This window comes from Syngnathoides biaculeatus, chromosome 3, assembly GCF_019802595.1.
Source record: "Syngnathoides biaculeatus isolate LvHL_M chromosome 3, ASM1980259v1, whole genome shotgun sequence".
In the NCBI taxonomy this organism is placed as follows: domain Eukaryota; kingdom Metazoa; phylum Chordata; class Actinopteri; order Syngnathiformes; family Syngnathidae; genus Syngnathoides; species Syngnathoides biaculeatus.
In genome coordinates this window covers 13,693,378-13,712,369 of record NC_084642.1, presented here as the reverse complement: position 1 = coordinate 13,712,369, position 18,992 = coordinate 13,693,378, and the positions used below count along the sequence as shown (strand labels likewise).

The following is an 18,992-nucleotide window of genomic DNA, read 5'->3' as shown; positions in this document are numbered from 1 at the left end:
AGCCAAAATACGAGACCTTTATTACTGGTGAACCAGTCAGGACCTTCAGACTCGCAGTTTGGACTGGTATGCAGTCTGACAATGTTTATAGCTATGTTATAACAAAGGCATTTTTATATTTCAATAAAAAAATGTTTAATTAAATGTCAGTACCAATAAATACATACTGAGCATTGTCAATTTGGATTAGCAGATGCGGCCATATACTGTATTATTTAAGCATAAACCACACTTTGAAGAACAGGGGCGTGACGGAGGCTTCATGCCTGCATAGAGCAATGCTCCACTGACATCTAGTGGTAATTTTGTTTTGTAGTCAATTCCAAAACTTAAAAAAAAAATAGAAAAACGAATTCTTGGTCATGAATCTTTCTTTTCAAATTAATTAAGTAAACAGTTTATCATAGACATCATAATTTGAAATAGTAATAATGAAAAAAATACAATAAAAAATAAGGTGCAAGGATTTATTTCTCTTGTTAAATAATACCACACGTGAAATATATTAATATTGATTATATTATTGAATATTAGGAATTTTACAATTTCAAATACATTCGAAACAAACTCAAAATAATGTTAAATACCACCGTGACACTATTCAAAACCGTGAATTACTGTTATTATATTTTGTAAAGGTTGAAGTGTTGATGAGTTCATCAAGTGTAGATCATTTTGTCACCCTGAAGCAATTTGCAAAACCGGGAATTCTTATTCATGTACATTTAAAGAAGAGCCATATGTCGATGACATACTGTTTGTAGCTATTTAACAAAGGTGACCCCGTAGTTCTGGCTCGGATCCCATCAGGTATTCCAAGTGTTACAAAAATGAGTTTGGCACCGTCCCTGCCCCGGGAGCCAAATGGAAGTTGACCCAGTTGTCGCCTCCTCACTCACATTTCTCAGGAGGAACGACTTCCATCAGGAGCTGCAGATGCATGGTGATGGGCCCTGTGAGGTTGGGGGGTGGTCAAAGGAGCACACAAGGAGTCATTTCTTATCTTAAATTAAACACATACAACACATACTAGTTCCGTTGCTACGTTTTCCCGCATCACAAAATAACCAGAAGCATGTGACCTCTCCTGACCAATTAACAAAGAAAGGTGATGATGGTAATTCATCAATTCAAAGGAAATGAAATGGCAAACGGTGCCATGATCAATTGTAATAATTATAAATCTAATCCGGGCAGCACAGCTCGAGTGGTTACCACATTTGCCTTGCATAGCTGATGTTTGAATCTCGGGTCAAGGATTTGCTGGCTACTCTGGCTACCTCCACATCTCACAAACATATACGTCAGATTAATTAACGACTCCCCATGACGTAGAACCTTGTAGAAGGTCATAAATTGTAAACGTTGACCAATGTTTAGGCTAATTACACGAGAATGTTGAAACTCCATACTGTGGTTTTAACGGTGGTTTCACCTTTAACTGGAAATCTCGTAGTTCTCCATCGCAAACTGTGTGTGGTTTATTGTTGTATCAATCAATACGTTTGGAAGGGAGTTTGTATGTAATGTACAATACATCGAGATACATTTTTGCCAGCAATTCATGTCACATTACTTCCATATGACATGGAGTAAACCCAATCAAAGAAAGAATTGATATACAGTATTTACAATGTATTAGTACCATCCAAATACTAATGGAGTGTTAGCACCATTCCCTGTTTTATGATTTTCAGCTGCCTTTTTTTTAAATTTTTTTTACTACTAGTACTAATATACTTACTCATGAGTCTTCGTGCCCACTCGATTTTCAGGTGGACAAATAAGTAGTACGGAATGAGGCCACTGAGAATGAAGATAGTGCAGTAGAGGAACTCGATGTCTGGGTTGTCAATGATGGGTGCCAGGACCAGGAAGCAAGAGATGAGCAGCATTAAGATGGCATTATGATGGGAACCTTTGGATGAACAAACAGAAGTTTAAAAAACATAAACAAATGGAAAAAAATATATGGCTTGCGGTCTGGACCTTGAATGGTCTTTTCAGCTCCTTCCGAGTGAAACGCATGACAATAAGACCCAATATAGTCAGCAGAGTGAAGGACCACTGAGAAAAGCTGAAGTAATTTATGAGGCTGTTGATGTCTGCCGGGATTATGTATAAAATGGCCAGAAAACCCTGCAAAAGAAACCATATTTATCATCTTTATAGCATCGATAAAGTACTAAAATGACAACATCAAACTTGATGTCACTCACATTGAACATGAGCGCTGGAGACGGGGTTAAGCGCCTCAGACTTATAAAAGATAAAATTTCCACCGTGTGACCTTCTCGACCACATACATAGGCCAACCTGAGGATCAAACATTTCATTCAGACAAAAATGTGAAAAATTGAAGGAATTCAAATGTACCCCTTCATATGTCACTAGTGTTGTCATGGCCCTGCCGGTCCCCGACGCGGCACGCGCCTGCATCAATCAATGGAGGCGCAAACCTCCGCCTCGTTTCACGTAATAATGGCCTATACAAATAGGACCACATGTACCGCCTGGCCTTTGCCAGATCGCTGCCTCACGCCTCGTTCCTGCACTCTCCTGATCCTGTTCTTGCTCTCACGTCTACCGACTCCTGCCTGCCCACTGACCTGCCTGTCATGCCTGCCGATTTCATTACTGCTGCTTTTTGGGTTCTCGACACTAGACTGAATAAAGACGTTTCCCAAACCGCCTCTGCGCCTCCCGAGTTGTGCATTTGGGTCCAACCCCGTGTTCTGGTCGTGACAAGTGCCAAATAGTAGTCTTCATTCATTTTGCACGTTCTTTACCTGCCTGCAGTGAAGCAGCTTCCATTGGCAGAACCAAATGTGGAAAAAACTACAAAGAGTGGAACAATCCAAGACATTGGGTAAAGAACTTTGTCTCCAAATGTCTGAAGAAGGAACAAAAAAGAAAGTTTAGGAGTGTTGTTCATTTTAGTTGTAATTCAATAAAAATGCTAAATATTTTGCCAAACGTTAGCTGGGATAGGCTCGAGCTGAAATCTAACCTTAATAAGGACAAAAGTGGATGGATGGATGGATGGATAATACCAGAATGTGTAAAATGCACAGAAAATATTTTTGGAATCACTATGTCATTCTATGGCGCCATTTTCAAAAAATAATTACCAGTACAGATCTTGTAAGTCTTTATAAAGGTCATTATTATGACTTAAATTTATTTGCAAATTGTTTTTGAGATTTATTTTTTACATTTGTTCATGTTCTGTCCATTATTTCCATGGGTCGATTTTCTCTCCCATTTATCCTCTTCTGCTGCAGTGAGCTGGTCCCGATCGCAGCTAAAAACCAGCAAAAGGCTGACTGCACTCTGGATTAGTCACCAATTAATCACGGGGGCCTTAAATATTTGATCTATCATAAACTGTGAGGTCAAAGGATCAATATCTTCAATGTCAGTTGACTTTGTCCTGATTTGTTAGTTTTCATTGAAGTAGTGGTGACCTTTGAAAGCAAAATAAATGTTTTGGGTCATTGTACCATCAAGTGTTACACATTTGAAAATCCCTTATTAAACCTCTTATGATCTATGAGTTGATGTAATTGTTTTCAGTTAAAAACTGCTGAATGATAAAAAAAAATTGTTTACGAAAACAGGCAACCAAGCAGGCATAAAGAACTATCCCGTATGCAAAAACATGCAACATTAATTGGACACCCCAAATTGCCCCTAGGTGTGATTATGAGAGCGATTGTTGTCTGTCTCTATGTGGCCTGCAATTGGCTGGCAACCTCTTCAGGGTGTACTCTGCCTCCTGCTCATTAACAATTGCGATAGGCTCCAGCACTCCTGTGAACCTTGTGAGGATTAGCGGCTCAGGAAATGGATGGATGGACATTTTAAACCCTATTCTGACGATTCCACTTACCACAGCTACAGCTGGGGTCATCAGTAGTTCTTTGGTCGTCAAGATCGTGAAATAAGCAATATTGACCATCACATAACAAACGGTCACTAAGGGGATCCCAATAATGATTGATAGTGGCATGTTCCTGCAACAAAATGAAAGATGAACACAGAAAACAAAGACACATTTTTAAAAAAAGGGGCTTGGCATCAGAAATTTCCAGGTTTTGTCCACCTTTTCATACAAACGCCAAAAGGTATAATGTACACTACCCACCGCAACATTAGGTACACCTCTTCAATAAAGCCAAACAAACTAAACAATTGAAAATTATTGTTTTTAAATTGAATAACCTAAGGAAAAAGAGGACGCTGGTATGATTTGACTGTTGCATATTAGCTGCCTATCGTCTTGCAGGTTTTTCTTTAACATGCAACATTAATTGGAGACTCTAACTTGCCCCTAGGTGTGATTGTGAGCCTAAGTGCTGTCTGTCTCCATGTGTCCTGCGATTGGCTGGCGACCAGTTCAGGGTGTACCCCGCCTCCTGCCCGTTGACAGCTGGGATAGGCTCCAGCACTCCCGCAACCCTTGTGGGGATAAGCGGCTAAGAAATTGGCTGGATGGATGGATGTATAACATTTACTATGCCTGTGTTTTCAGTTGTTGGGTTTTTCTGTTGCAATTCCGGTGAAGTGTGTGGGCGGTGCACTTGCAGTAGGTAAAGCTACAACTGAGTGCTAATGTCAGAAGAATCCCTTTTGCGTACCTCCATGTGGTAAGTAGTGTTTTTTAACTGGCATTCGTAGCTACAGCAATAAACTGTGAGAACTGACAATGGTTTGCTAAGTATTCCTGAGCACAAGTGGCAATATCCTTGACATAATGATGCTGGGTTTTGATGCTGTGCCACGTGAGGGATCAAAGGTCACGGGCATTCAGTGTTGGTTTTCAGCCTTGCCCCTTACATGTTATTTGTAGAAACGTTCGGAATCTTTTGATGCTATTGTGAACCGTAGATGATGAAATCGCGAAATTCCTTGTAATTTTATGTTGAGAAATGATGTTCTGAATCTGTTGCACTATTTGCTCTGGCATTTGTTCACAAAGTGATGAAACTTTGTTTGTTAACAACTGAAGCCTTCGAAGGTTGAACATTCATACCAAGTTACGAAGAATTTATGACCTACCTGAGAGGGTTTTTCAGCTCCTCTGTGATGAAATTGACTTGATTCCTGAGAAATTAATAAAAGGCATGCAAATAATATCACCACACTTTAAATATAAAATACACTGTCACATCATAACCAGAGATGGGTAAGTGTTACTTCTTGTTCTAAACTTACTCGAGTAATATTTCAGGTCAAATGTACGTGTAGTAGTTTTAATGAAGCATACGTTTTACTTTAGTATTTATGTTAAGAGGAAATAGTACTTGTCTTAAATTACATCACCTACATGCTGCTTGCCACTTTCATTTATCAATAATTGTGTGCACGATCTAATTTTAAAATTTTGTTTTCGACTTCCGCATCGGGCATTGTTGGTCCAATCCACGGTGATTGCCAGAATAAAGTTGGACCTCACCCTCTCACACACACACACACGCACACAAACACATCAGTCAGTTCGGTCTTTTCAGTGGATAAAGCAAAATATGTTTCTGTAAGGCTCTATGCATGTGTTGTTGTGCTATCCAATTAAAAATTGGACTCCAATTAATCAATACGTTTGAATGTGATCTGGTACTTCTGAATAGGTCACTTGCACAACTTCAGAGCAAGTGCATTGTGGGTAATAATTTTTTGTGTGTCGGCCATGTTGGGAGGTTGTAAACAGTTCTTAAAGTTTGTCTATATACCAACATCGTGTTCATTGTATCTGCACTTTCTATGGCGTTTTCCAACTATTTCGAGGATCTGTCGGCCGATCTGAAACCCTACTACAGGCAGAAAATCAGTTTATGTGAGGATCTGGACCCGTATAGTCTATCAATGGCTGATTTTGCGACTGAAAAATGTTGGCCGAGAGTGGAATACCCTGACATTGTGAACTACTTGGTGCTTACAACCAACAGCCTTACTAACCAACAGATGAAGGCCAACAAGTCCTTGGAGGCTTACAATTACTTTGTAAGCGGGTGGATTCAGAGTGTCCTCTGCAAAACGTTGTCTGAAGAAAAGGTTTTAATTGTTGCCTGAGTAAGTAACTTGTAATCACTGGGACAGAGTGTGTAACTCACTGTTGTTGTTGTTGTTGTTTCTGCTTAGCCATTATGCCCTTTTCAGATCCAACAAATCGGACCGATTAGGGAAAATTATCTATGACAAATAATGATAATAATGATGAAAAGCCTGTCACTGGCGTTCGATTTCGATCGGCGGCCGAGTTGGATGTACATGTACATGTAGACCTATCAAACACCGTTAGTCTTGTCATATAAAACGCAGCAAACAACACATACATCTAAAAATAGCGGTAGGAGGATATGGTCAAAGTGCAATACTCGGCTTAAACTTACCACTTATGAAGTGATCGCTGCACACACGACTTGAAACTGTGGGACGAGTGAGATCTGCACGCGAGATATTACTGAGCCACTTCGCTTGCCGTTTGCTCGACATTTCTTCTGTTTGGGGTCCTTGGTGCGTAATTATTTTCGGAAATCGGAAAAACCATCTGTTCCCTTCTTTGCTGAACTTGTTATAGCAGCCAAATAACACAACACGTGTGCACCATCGTCTCAGAAGTCAAAAAGCGTCTTATGTAATGTAATGTAACCAGCGAAATGAGACCTCTCAATATGGCGGCCAGAAAAAAATTCAAAACGGATGTGACGTCACCTGCAAGTCACCTATTGAGCCACATGTCAGTTATCATTTAGAACAAAAAACAACAAAGTAACAAGAAAAAGAACAAGAGTGAATTCTGTTAATAGGAAATATTCCTTACAAGAGTCACAGTTGTGCAAGATGCAAAGTCTTGTTCATTTAGAACAGGTAAGAGCCGATTCTGATTCTGATTGCATTCTTTGGGCAACTACATTTGTCTGAGCGTTATATTACCAGGTAATGACAAGGTAAAACAGAACATCTTTTTTGCAATGGTGACCTGGCCAAGAAGGCTGCAAGTTAAACGTCAAGTCCAACTCAATCATATTCAAGTTTATTCCAGTTTTTTATTTTTCCCTTTCTTTTCAAAAAGATATAAAAATAAATGGGTTGAGTTGTGCAATTCTTTTATAGCACAAAAACCTGGAATGCGAACAGGGGTGTGCATCCTTTTTATATCCACTCCAACCTTGTTCCTGTTTTTATAATGTGCCTGGGCCAAGTAGAAACAATGTGATATTAGACCATTTCTTGTTATTTTACAGATATTTTATTTTAGTTTTTATTTATGCTTTACTTCTTTTAGTTCTTCTTTAATTTAGTTTTGTTCAGCAATATTTGAAATTATTTTATTTGGAGTTTATGCTCTGATTTAAAAAAAAATAGATTTTCCTCAATGTATGTACTTAGTACTTGAGTAGTTATTTCACTGTAGAACTGTCTTACTCAAAATAATTTGGAGGGCTACTTTTTACTTTTATTTGAGTTATATTATTCTGGAGGCCTTTTTTGCTTACTCTACCCATCTCTGATTACAAGAAATGTTATATCTCATTGCAACACTGAAATACTAAATGTTTACCATCCATCATAGGCCCAGAGTCCGTTATAAAAGGCGAGCCCAATTTCTCCAACAGACACTGATTTGCCATTAAATGTGTTTGACAAGTTCTCAGTTTTTCCTGGATGGAAAGATCTCAAAGTCAAAATTACATCAACTGAAGCCTTTCTAGTCTATTAGAGAGACAACATCTATGAATTCTTACCCTGTGCCAAGAAAAAAATGCCTGTTCCCACGATGATGACGATGATTAATAGTTTGGCCGCAGTGAAGATGTTTTGTACGTACCTCGCAAGTTTGACACTGAAACAGTTGATGGTCACAATGAAAACTGAAAAGGAAAAAAAAAGAAGCTTGGTTTAATAGAAATTAACAGTTTCAAGCAGCCAATTCCCTATAGTTTGTCATGTACCTGCCTGTGTAGAGTTTGCATGTTCTCCCCGTGCCTGGGTGGGATTTCTCCAGGCACTCCGGTTTCCTCCCACATTACAAAAACATGCAACATTAATTGTGAATGCGGCTGTTTGTCTCAATGTGCCCTGCAATTGGCTGGAAACCAGTTCAGGGTGTACTCCGCCTCCTGCCCGTTGACAGCTGGGATAGGCTCCAGCCTTCCCTGCGACCCTTGTGAGGATAAGTGGCTAAGTAAATGGATGGATGGATGCCCCGCAGTTCTGTGAGTGGTGCCTGGAATGCACTTCTGCGTCCTCTCTCTCTTTGTCTCCCTGCCGCCCCCCTCTGTTTGGAGCATCTGCCGTCTGTCAGCCTCATTCCCACCAGTTTATAAAAAAGTCTGCCTGTTCCTGGAGATCGTCACCAAAATATTGCAGCTACCTCACGCGGTACCTCTAATGACTCATGTGTCTCTCCTTGTCGTCAGTGTACTCCCTGTTTTTGTGGCACATGTCGCTCTAGCCAGCTGCCTGATCTGTCCAGTGCCTGCTCCTGTCCACTCCACTGCCTGTCATGCCATCCTGGATCACCACCTTTACCTTCATTAATTAACTGTTTATCATCTTACATATGCCTCTGCCTGATCTTGGGACGAGCTCCTTCCACTTCATGACAAATTTAAGATACTGCGTTGTCGGTCAGTATAATAATAATAGTAATAATAATAATAACAACAACAACAATAATAATCTATCCATCCATTTCCTTAGCCGCTTATCCTCACAAGGGTTGCGTGAATGTTAGCCACTATCCCAGCTGTCAACGGGCAGGAGCCAGGGCACATGCTGAACTGGTTGCCAGCCAATCGCAGGGCACATCAAGACAAACAGCCGCATTCACTGTCATACCTAGGGGCAATTTACAGCGTCCAATTAATGTTGCAATTTTTGGGGATGTGGAATGAAACCGGAGTGCCCGGAGAAAACCCACGCAGGCACAGGGAGAACATGCAAAGTCCACACAGGCTGGGCTGGGATCAAACCCTAGACCTCACAACTGTTAGGCAGAGAGCTGATCCACCGCGCGCCCATTATCTATCTATCTATCTATATCTATCTATCTATCTATCTATCTATCTATCTATCTATCTATCTATCTATCTATCTATCCATCCATCCATCCATCCATCCATCCATCCATCCATCCATCATCCATCCATCCATCTATCTATCTATCTATCTATCTATCTATCTATCTATCTATCTATCTATTATCCTAAAAGTCTTCATCCACTATGGTAGACATCAACAAGGCTAAATACAAAGTGCCCAAAATAAAGTTTGTTAGATATTTCATATTGGTAATTAATTTACAAAACAGCTCAAGATCTTGAAAATAAGATCAAAACAATAAGATCATTTTAGTAGGCCACAAATAATGTGTACAAGTCAGAACGGATGCTAACATGAGCAGTGTCCTGGCTATTCCAATTATATTAAAAATTGTACCACCCAAAAAGGAGAATGGTACTTTCAGGTGCAAACTAAATGTACAATTACAAGTGTCATCAAAATGAAAACCCAGGAAGTCACCAGGTGTGACTGTGCAGTGAATGAATAATGGATGCAATTGCAAAGATTCTTTCAGTGTCTTGTAAAGCGCTGCACAGTTCATATGTAATGCATTCAATGTCTTCAATATTTATGATTGCTGTTGTTAAAGAATTCAAGAAAATACCCGAAGCACCATTGTTGTTTAACCTGCAGTAATCATGTACCGTAGATTACGTTACCTATAGCTGCAGTTGCCAGACACTTGGTGACCATGGCAGGAGGGATGCATCCGGGATAGAACGGAGCTGAGGCGTACTCTGCAAAGCTCAGCATGATGATGGCCAAGGCTGAGGGCTTGGACACCATCACAGTGGTCCACGAGTAAAGGTAGGCTACCGGGGACCTGAAAGCCTCCATCAGATAGGCATACTCGCCTCCGGATTTTGGGATCATGGTGCCCAGCTCGGTGTAGCACAGCGCTCCTGTGGAGCACAACAACACAGATAAGACAAATTTGTGGGGAATTACTTTTCTGATAGGAGGTTCAAGGAAACCACTCATTAGGTTGCAAGTCTCCCAGGTGACTTTGGGGAAGAGGCAGGGTACACCTTTAACTGGTCTCCAGCCATTCGCAGGGCACATATAAACAAACACTGAGTCCACATCAATTGTATTGCAAGATGCATGTTTTTGGAATGTAGGAGGAAACCGGAGTACCTGCAGAAAGAATAACTACACAAGCACACAGAAAGGTCAGAACCGGCTGGGATATCTACCCTCGACATCTGCGTATGCCTGACAGGTCACCTATTGTATTATTTAGTTTTATTTATGTCAAAATGGAAATGACATTTTTCATTGTTCAGTTATTTAGTTTTCTTTTTTGGAGGGGACTGAAAAGGACATTTTACATAGTACAGATCGTATGAGCCAACCACAAAAAGTGAATCTAATCTTATCTATTTACAAAAAAATCAGTTTGGGGTTATACAAGATTTGTATTTGTGTCGGCTATCCCTGCTCTTCACTATAAATATGGTGGCAAGAAAATAACTAAATAAACATTGAAGTAAATATAACTTCAAAAGGTCACTGATGGTGGAGTGGGGAGACTCGCCTGACTTTGGTACAGGCAGTGTGGGTTCACTTCCTACTCAGTGACGGCATCTCTGTGTCCTGTGACTGAGTGTTGACCACATCAGGGTGTGGTCTGTCTTTCCCCCAGAGTTAGCAGGGATAGGGTCCACCACCCCGCAATCCTGACCAGGATAAGCGGTGTTGAAAATGGATGGATGGATGGACACTGAGCGCATCCCAGATGACCGAGCTTCTCACCCTATCTCAAAGGGGAGAGACACCCTGTGAAGGAAACTCATTTCGGCTGCTTGTATCCCGGATCTTGTTCTTTCAGTCACGACCCACAGCCCGTGACCATAGCTGAGGGTTGGAACATAGATCGACCAGTAAATTGTGAGCATTGCCTTTGGGCTTAGTTCCTGCTTTATCACAACGGACCGATACAAACATACATACATACATCATTGCAGACGCTACACCGATCCGCCTGTTGCTCTCTCGCTACATTTTTCCCTCACTCGTGAACTCCCTTTAAGGACTCCAAAAAGCCTATATCTAGTCGGACCTTCTCAACCTCACGCACCAACTCGGGCTCCTTCGCTGCCAAAGATGTGACATTCCAGCACACATCGCATTTTTCTATAACGTTACATCAATGCTGCAGTCCGTAAAAGTTATAAATATAGAATATTTCTAATAATACTCCAGATTTCCCCATGCCATATTCAACTGCAATGTACTGTTTCTGTGTATCAGCTAATTAACATTTTACTGTAATGACAAAGTTGTATCTACATATGAGGAAAAAATATACAAAACATAGTGATCTTATGCCTCAGGATATACAGAAGCTGTATACTGACGTCTCATTTCTGCGACTCTAAAGGTATATTTGTCATGTTCTCAGTTTTGATTGGGTTGGATTGGTTTTGTTTTTCCTGTCTTCCATGTCTTTGTGTGCTGATTTTGTCAGTTGTGTCCACCTGTTCATGTTTGCCCCCCGCCCTTGACCCATCAGCTCCCTCCGGCCATTCGTGTCCTGTCCATGTGTTTCTCATTGTCTTGTCAGTCTCAGGGGAGTTACCTCCCTGTTTTCTTTCAGTTTTTATCTTTGGCTGATTGTTTTTGGTTGCTCATTGTGTTTTTGGAAAGTCATGTCCAGTTTCTAGTTTAGGTTTAAGTCATACTTGGTTACTTTGAGTATTTTGTGTTGTTACGTTAAGTTGTTTTTAGAAGTGAAGATTTTTGAGATTCCTCTATTGGGGGCTTGCCTCCCTGCTTCTCTAGAATTGGGTCCTCCACGCCTTGCCGTGCCTTCCTCGCCTTTGACGAGCCCCGACACCATTTATCTATTCTTATTCTTATTCTATAGAGCTTGCCTCATAAGGGTAACGGCCCATGGGTGAGCTGAAAGCTTTACCAGCTGACTTTTGTTGAGAGTCATGGTTCATACTAGACTGGTTGAGTGTGAATCAGTTTAGAATTTTTTTTCCCCTGAAAATGTTGGTGGGATTTTGAATTTTAGGCCTGAAAAGCATTTAAATTTAAAGCTTTTATTTTCGTCGAAAAAAAAAAAAAAAACAAGCGAGATCCCATTCAGCTTTATGTCACATACTAAATCATCCTGATTGCTATGCAGTTTTGTCACATATTCATGTTTTTGTGTACATGAGTTCAAGTTCATCTATGTTTTTTTTTTAAATACAGAGTTCTTCTTGAGTGGCTGACCTTAGAGACCCTGGTACTTATCTCACTAAGAATCCCTTTGATTTGACATGTTTTCCGAATCATCTATGTTGTAGCCTTGATGCCAGCACTACGGAGTCGACAAGCTTAATCAGTCAATCAGGGTCAGAGTGGTCAACTTTGCTGATGACAATATTTGAGCGAATTCCTGTGCCTCATCTTAACTGCCACGCACTTTATGAATAGATTTCCCATTCATGCCCACTTGACAATTTGAATGGTCTGGAGACAAGTTGATTTATGTACCGTACATTTACTTACAAATTAAATTTGCTCTATGATTGAGATCGTCATGCTATTTACTTGTACCTTAAATTCCAAGTTAAATGTGGGATGCTGGGAAAATATCGTGACGTCCGCTGCCAACGTGAGTGCTGGCATATGTGAAGTTCACTCAGACATAAAATTTTGGCTCGGACGCACACAACATTGTGGAGTCATGGCTCATCATTGGACACCATTTCCATATCTTCCAAAGTCATCTTGAATACTGGACTTTAACATTGGACATTTCAAACCAATATTCATCCAAAATGTCTTCAACTTTGAAGCTTCCAAAGTTAGAACATAATGGAACATAAAGTAACTCTAATAATGACCTCTTAGGAGATGTTGTTAGTATTCCGTTATGCACAAAGTGCATTTTTGACGCAGTCGGTATTAGATTGTTTTGGTCTCTCACCCAGCATGCTGAAGACTCCACAGGCAGCCCAGATAAGGAGGCAGGGTCCCACAGCTCCAGAGTAGAGCAAGACCCCTTTAGGGGAAATGAAGATACCTGAGCCGATCATGGTGCCCACGATCAGACAGACAGCACTCAGCAGGCCCACCTGTGAACGTGTACACACACACACAGACACACACACACACACACACAACACACACACGCGCAAACACACATACATTTACAGTACAGCCACCATCCCAACCCTTGTTCCACCATACATTTGTGGTTGATGAGAAAAGTCACATTTATTCAAAAGAAATGATGTATTTTTCTTCTTCTATCGATGGCAGTGACATATCGTGACAGGCACAACAATTGCATTAGATGGCAGAGAGTACAATTAATGTGTATTTACAAAATAATAGTTTTGCCTACAATGTACACACTGAACTGGTTTCCAGCCAATCGCAGGGCACATGGAGACAGACAACAGTCACACTCACAATCACACCTAAGCGCAATTTAGAGTCTCCAATTAATGTTGGATATTTTCAGGATGTGGGAGGAAACTGCAGTTCCGGAGAAAACATACAAACGCCTCACAGGTGTGGAACTATTCCTCATAAGAGTCGTGCAAGATTTAAAATATTCTTCATATAGAACAGGTAAGAGATAAGTATATTGATGTCCCACTTTGTGTACAGCTTGAAGAGAGTCCCTTTACCTGTTCGCGGTTCCCGTTATAGTGCAATGACAATTGTGCAAAGGCAGTAGTGTAAAGGGATGAATCGTGCTATAGTCTACAAATATATTACTAATACTAATATTAATTGGACCAGTAGGATGTGAGTGAGTATCCCTTCAATAGCACAAGGTAGAAAAGAATACATTTGCTGATCAAGAATTTAATGACTTAATTGCAAGAGGGAAAAAACTGTTCAAATGCCTGCTAGATTTGACTTGTGTTGATCTGTAGCATGGCAATGGCAGCTAAGGAAGCTGCAGTACATCCAGAATACTGCTGCTCGAGTCCTGACAAGAAGCAATCAAGTACATCTCTGATGTGTTCGAGCCATATAAACCTTTTTAGGCTCCAAGAATTTGAGGGACTGGTCAATTGTTGAATATTGGCCAGAGTTAGGTCGCTAGCGTTATGTGAGCAAAAGAGGACGGCGGGGGCAGTCAGAAGTGATCAGGTCAGAGGAGGTTTGGCCATCAAGTCATTTGTCAGAAAACAGCAGGATCTTGGGGTTTGATCTGGCTTGAATAGATAGCCAGTGAAGGAAATTAAAAACAGGATTGATGTGATCGAATACTAGAGTGTGAGTGACTATTCTGGCAGCACTATTCTGTTCAAGTTGTACCTTTTTGGTGGTATGTAGGGCTAAGTTAGAAAGAAGAGCACTGCAGTAGTGGTGGCGTCTAGAAAAAAAAAAATCCATGGATTACAGTTTCGACAGCCGAGGTTATCCGAGGATCTTGGAGACGTTACATAAGTGAAAGGTGGTTGTTTAGGAAATATCTTGAATGTGAGCAGTAAAAGAAGAAACAGGAGTGAAGTCCTTTGAGTCTATCTTTACAAATATACTTGACTTGAGGAGTCCAGACAAATGCCCAGGTTTTTAACGGTAACACTTGGGTGATTACACAGTTACTGATGGTGAGGTTGAGATCAGCATAACAAGGGACTTTTAATTGAATTAATGGTTATTTTAATCTTTTACTGAATGCCTTTATTTGGTCTCTTGTAATTTTATGTAGCTGAAGAGCCATTTCAATTAACTGTTGAATTAAGTTATGTTTAATCAACTTTGAAAATTATACAGCAAGGACCAACAAACTCACCATTGAGGTAGTTCATACTTCAACCCCAGAGAACCCAAGACATCCAAATCCGATTTTAAAAGTGTATGTACTAAAGACCCCGTGGGTTCTCTTGGGTTAATAGACACTTTTGCAACATTTATGCGATACATGCATACTGAAAATCACAATTTTTGCAAACGTTTGATTATCGTATGCTTCTGATGTGACTATCCAGTCGTGTTGAGTATGTTAAGTCTGTTTTTTTTTCTTTTCTCGCTGATCTATCTGGAGATCCATCCATCTATCCATCCATTTTCTCCCACTTCTCCACGTTGGGTCACATGGGAAGTAGCTTCAGCAGTGATACACAGACTTCCCTTTCCCCAGCCACTTCTTCCAGCTCTTCTGGAGAGATCCTTAGGCATTCGCAAGCTAGCCGAGTGACATAGACCCTCCAGCGTGTCCTGGGTCGTCCCCGGGCTCTATTTCCGGTGGGACATGCCTGGAACACCGCATATGGGAGGGGCCCAGGAGACATCCGGAACAGATGCCCCAGCCACCTCATCTGGCTCCTCTCCATGCGGAAGAGCAGCGGTTCGACACTGAGCCCCTACCCGATGACCGATCTTCTCACCCTATCTCTCAGGGAGAGCCCGGCCAAGTGGACATGTGGACACCTTTATGCCTGAGCATGGTTTTCGATATATGGATAATCCGTGATGAGCACAGAAGTCCAATAACAGAACAGCACTCGGGTTCTGATCGGGGGGCCGTTCTTCCCAATCACACCCTTCCAGGTCTCGCTGTCATTGCCCACGTGGGCATTGAAGATCGCCAGCAGAATGATGGAGTCCCCGGAGGGAGTGCTGGAGAGCGCTCTAAGTTCTCCAATGAGGGTGGGTACTCTGACCTGCTGTTTGGTGCATAGGCACAAACAACAGTCAAGACCCGTCCCCTACCTGAAGGTGGAGGGAGGCTACCCTCTCATCCAATGGAGTAAACCCCAAAGCACAGCCAGGGGAAATAAGTATACCCACACCTGCTTGGCGACTCTCACTGCAGGCAACTCGAGAGTGGAACAGAGTCAAACCCCTCTTGAGAGGAGTGGGGCTTGAGCCCAAGTGGTGCGTCGAGGTAAGTCCAACTATATGTAGTCAGAACTTCTTGACCTCACAGACCAATCGGGCTCCTTCACTGCCAAAGATGTGACATTCCATGTCCCTAGAGCTAGTTTCTATAACCAGGGATCAGATCGCCAAGGTCCCCGCCTTTGGCCACCACCCAGCTCACATCGCACCCGACTCCTATGGCCCCTCTCACAGGTGGTGAGCCCATGGGAAGAGTCTATTTGGAAAACAAACGTAAATTCGGGAATGTTTTATGATTGCCAATTCTAATATGTGTGGCCACTACTGAACAAGGCTGAACCATGGACTCTATAGTTGAGATATAAAATGGAATGATAGGAAAGTGGTCACACAATACAAGTGACAAGGACAAAAGTTTGCAACTGAAACAGTCAACTCATAGTCAGCCAAGGTTCTTTTATTTGTTCTTCTATAACTAGTCCTGATTCTTCTTTTTGTTTACCAGCAGTCTGGACAACCTTCTGCCAGTTACAGGTCTGTCTTAGCGTTACGACAAATGTCTGATTAGATCAGTGCTGGAGATACCTTGCTGTGATGGTCGTCTGATCCTCTCGACTACACCAAACATAAGACCATGAAGCACACAATTGCCCCAAATTTTCCTCATCACATATAGGATCGCTCAGACTTTAGGAAATCGGTTCAGATGTTAAGAAAATCATTTCATATTGTTCCCGCTTTAGATATCACATTTCCCTACACCTGATTAGATTGGCTTAAACAGGCTTAAGGGGGTTCTTTGGACCCTAACATTTGCAATGGAGGAGTCACTGTGAAGTTAACTTGGTGGAGCCTTGTCCTCGGGCCTCAACACCTCCACTCTAATTACTTCCTTTGTGACTGACTTCTCACAAATTAAATGCATTCATACAAACAAAAAACCACCCTCACCTCCTTTTGAAGCACGGTGGCCTTTACTGGATTTTTGTTCATCATTGTAGAGTCCCCGTCAAGGCCAGCAGAGTCTTTCCGACACGTCATCCTCTGACTTGTGCTTTTCTTTGCACAATTCTTCCTCTTTGTTCTGTTGGTGCACGACAAAGACACAACATGCATAATTCGATCACAAAAATGTAACAGATTAACGTCAGGAAACATAAAACTCTGGCATCAAAATTATATTGCGTATTGTAAAGTCAGTACAGAAATGTTTACAAGCAAAAGAATTGTCCTCGCGCGACCTTCAGTCAGTTAAAAAATGAATGACGTACTCATTATATGTTTAGATTGATAAGACAGATAAAGAAACACTTATGTCTTCAAGAATTATATTAACGATGCACCCCAGCACACAACCGTGTGCATGAAGGAACTCGATATTACAAACTGGGAGAACCTTTGCTGTATTTTTCTGCAGACGGTAAAGGAAGTCAGTCTTCCGAGGAAGCGTAGGTGACTGTCATTTCCTGCCCAAGTATCAGTGTCAGTGTTAGTCTTACATCCAGCTGGACACCCAAGTATTTGTACATAAATCTGTACAATGAACACTATCTCATCATTTATATAGTGATTATAAGTGTGGTACCACTACCTCATAGTGGTATGTGGGCTCTCTCTTGTGGTACTGTAGTAAGCCTCACATGCTTTACACAATGCTCCACTGACACCAAGTGGTAATTTTTTTAAATTGAATTTCAATTATAGGGTTGGCAAAAAAAAACTTACTCGAAATACTGTTTTATTTCAAAATGCAGTGCAAATCTTTATTTTTGAAAGGCTGAAGATGCTGATCAGCTCATCAGATTGTGCAGGCGCATACCTAATAATTGAGCACTTAATGTACAAACAATAAATCAGAGCAGAAACCCTTATTTAATATCCCTTCTGTCCACCCGTTCACAGCCAAAATTCTTGAGAAAGTTATTTTTATCAACTCAGCAATTTCTCAAATTTAAATGGATTTTTTGAAAAATTTCAATCAGGTTTCCAAACTCATCAAAGTACAGAATCTGCTCTTAGCAAAGTGCAAAATAACATAAGGTTGAATAGTGACTAAGGGAAGGTGTCAATTTTGGTCCTATTGGATCTCAGCGCGGCTTTTGATACAGGAGATCCTCATAAATTGCTGAACAGGTTGGAAACGTGGATAGGACTAAATGGAACGGTCCTTAAATGGTTTAGGTCCGACCTGGAGGAAAGGAGCTACTTTGAAATCATTGGAAGTGCAGGGAGCAGCTGGAAGAACAATTAGAAAGATGGAGGCATGCACTGGAAAGGAGAGGAATGAAGATTCACCGAAGTAAAAATGAATATATATGTCTGAATGAGAGGGGTGAAGGGAGAAGAGTGAGGTTCCAGGGAGAAGAGATAGCGAAAGTGGATGACTTCAAATACTTGGTCAACAATCCAGAGCAATGGTGAGTGTGGAAAGGAAGTGAAAAAACGGGTCCAAGCAGGTAGGAACAGCTAGCGGAAGGTGTCCGGTGCATTATGTGACAGAAGAGTCTCTTCTCTGTTGAAGGGCAAAGTCTATAAAACAGTGGTGAGGGCGCCTATGATGTACGAATTAGAGACGGTGGCACTGAAGAAACAACAGGAAGCAGAACTGGAGGTAGCAGAAGTGAAGATGCTGAGGTTCTCGCTTGGAGTGAACAGGCTGGATTGGATGAGAGATGAGCTCATGAGAGGGATAGACACAGTTGGATGTTTTGGAGACAAGGTTAGAGAGAGCAGACTTTGATGGTTTGGACATGTCCAGAGGTGAGGGAGTGAGTATATTGGTAGAAGGGTGCTGAGGATGGAGCTGCCAGGCAAAAGAGCGAGAGGAAGACCAAAGAAAAGGTTGATGGAAGTTGTGAGGGAAATTAATGAAGCAAACGGTTTAGCATCCATCCAGTCATCCATTTTAGCTGCTTATCCTCACAATGGTAACAGGACTGCTGGAGCCTATCCCAGCTGTCAACGGGCAGGAGGTGGGGCACACCCTCAACTGGTTGTCAGCCAGTCGCAGGGCACATAGGGACAGACAACAATCGCACTCACAATCACACCTAGGAGCAATTTGAGGATCCAATTAATGCATGTTTTTGGGGTGTGGTAAGAAATCAGAGTGACAAAAC

At 41.4% G+C, this 18,992-nt stretch overlaps 1 protein-coding gene and 1 pseudogene across 1 annotated transcript in view; both read right to left on the bottom strand.

The window, feature by feature from the left end:
• Positions 1 to 480: 480 nt before the first annotated feature.
• On the bottom strand, positions 481 to 16,951 carry LOC133498050 (b(0,+)-type amino acid transporter 1-like; annotated as a pseudogene).
• Positions 16,825 to 18,992, bottom strand: part of LOC133498049 (b(0,+)-type amino acid transporter 1-like) — a 17,512-nt gene continuing 15,344 nt past the window's right edge. Inside the window, exon 14 of the mRNA XM_061814441.1 lies at positions 16,825 to 16,957. Within this exon, the coding sequence (XP_061670425.1) occupies positions 16,956 to 16,957 (2 nt within the window). The 3' untranslated portion in view covers positions 16,825 to 16,955. The remainder of the gene's footprint in view (positions 16,958 to 18,992) is intronic.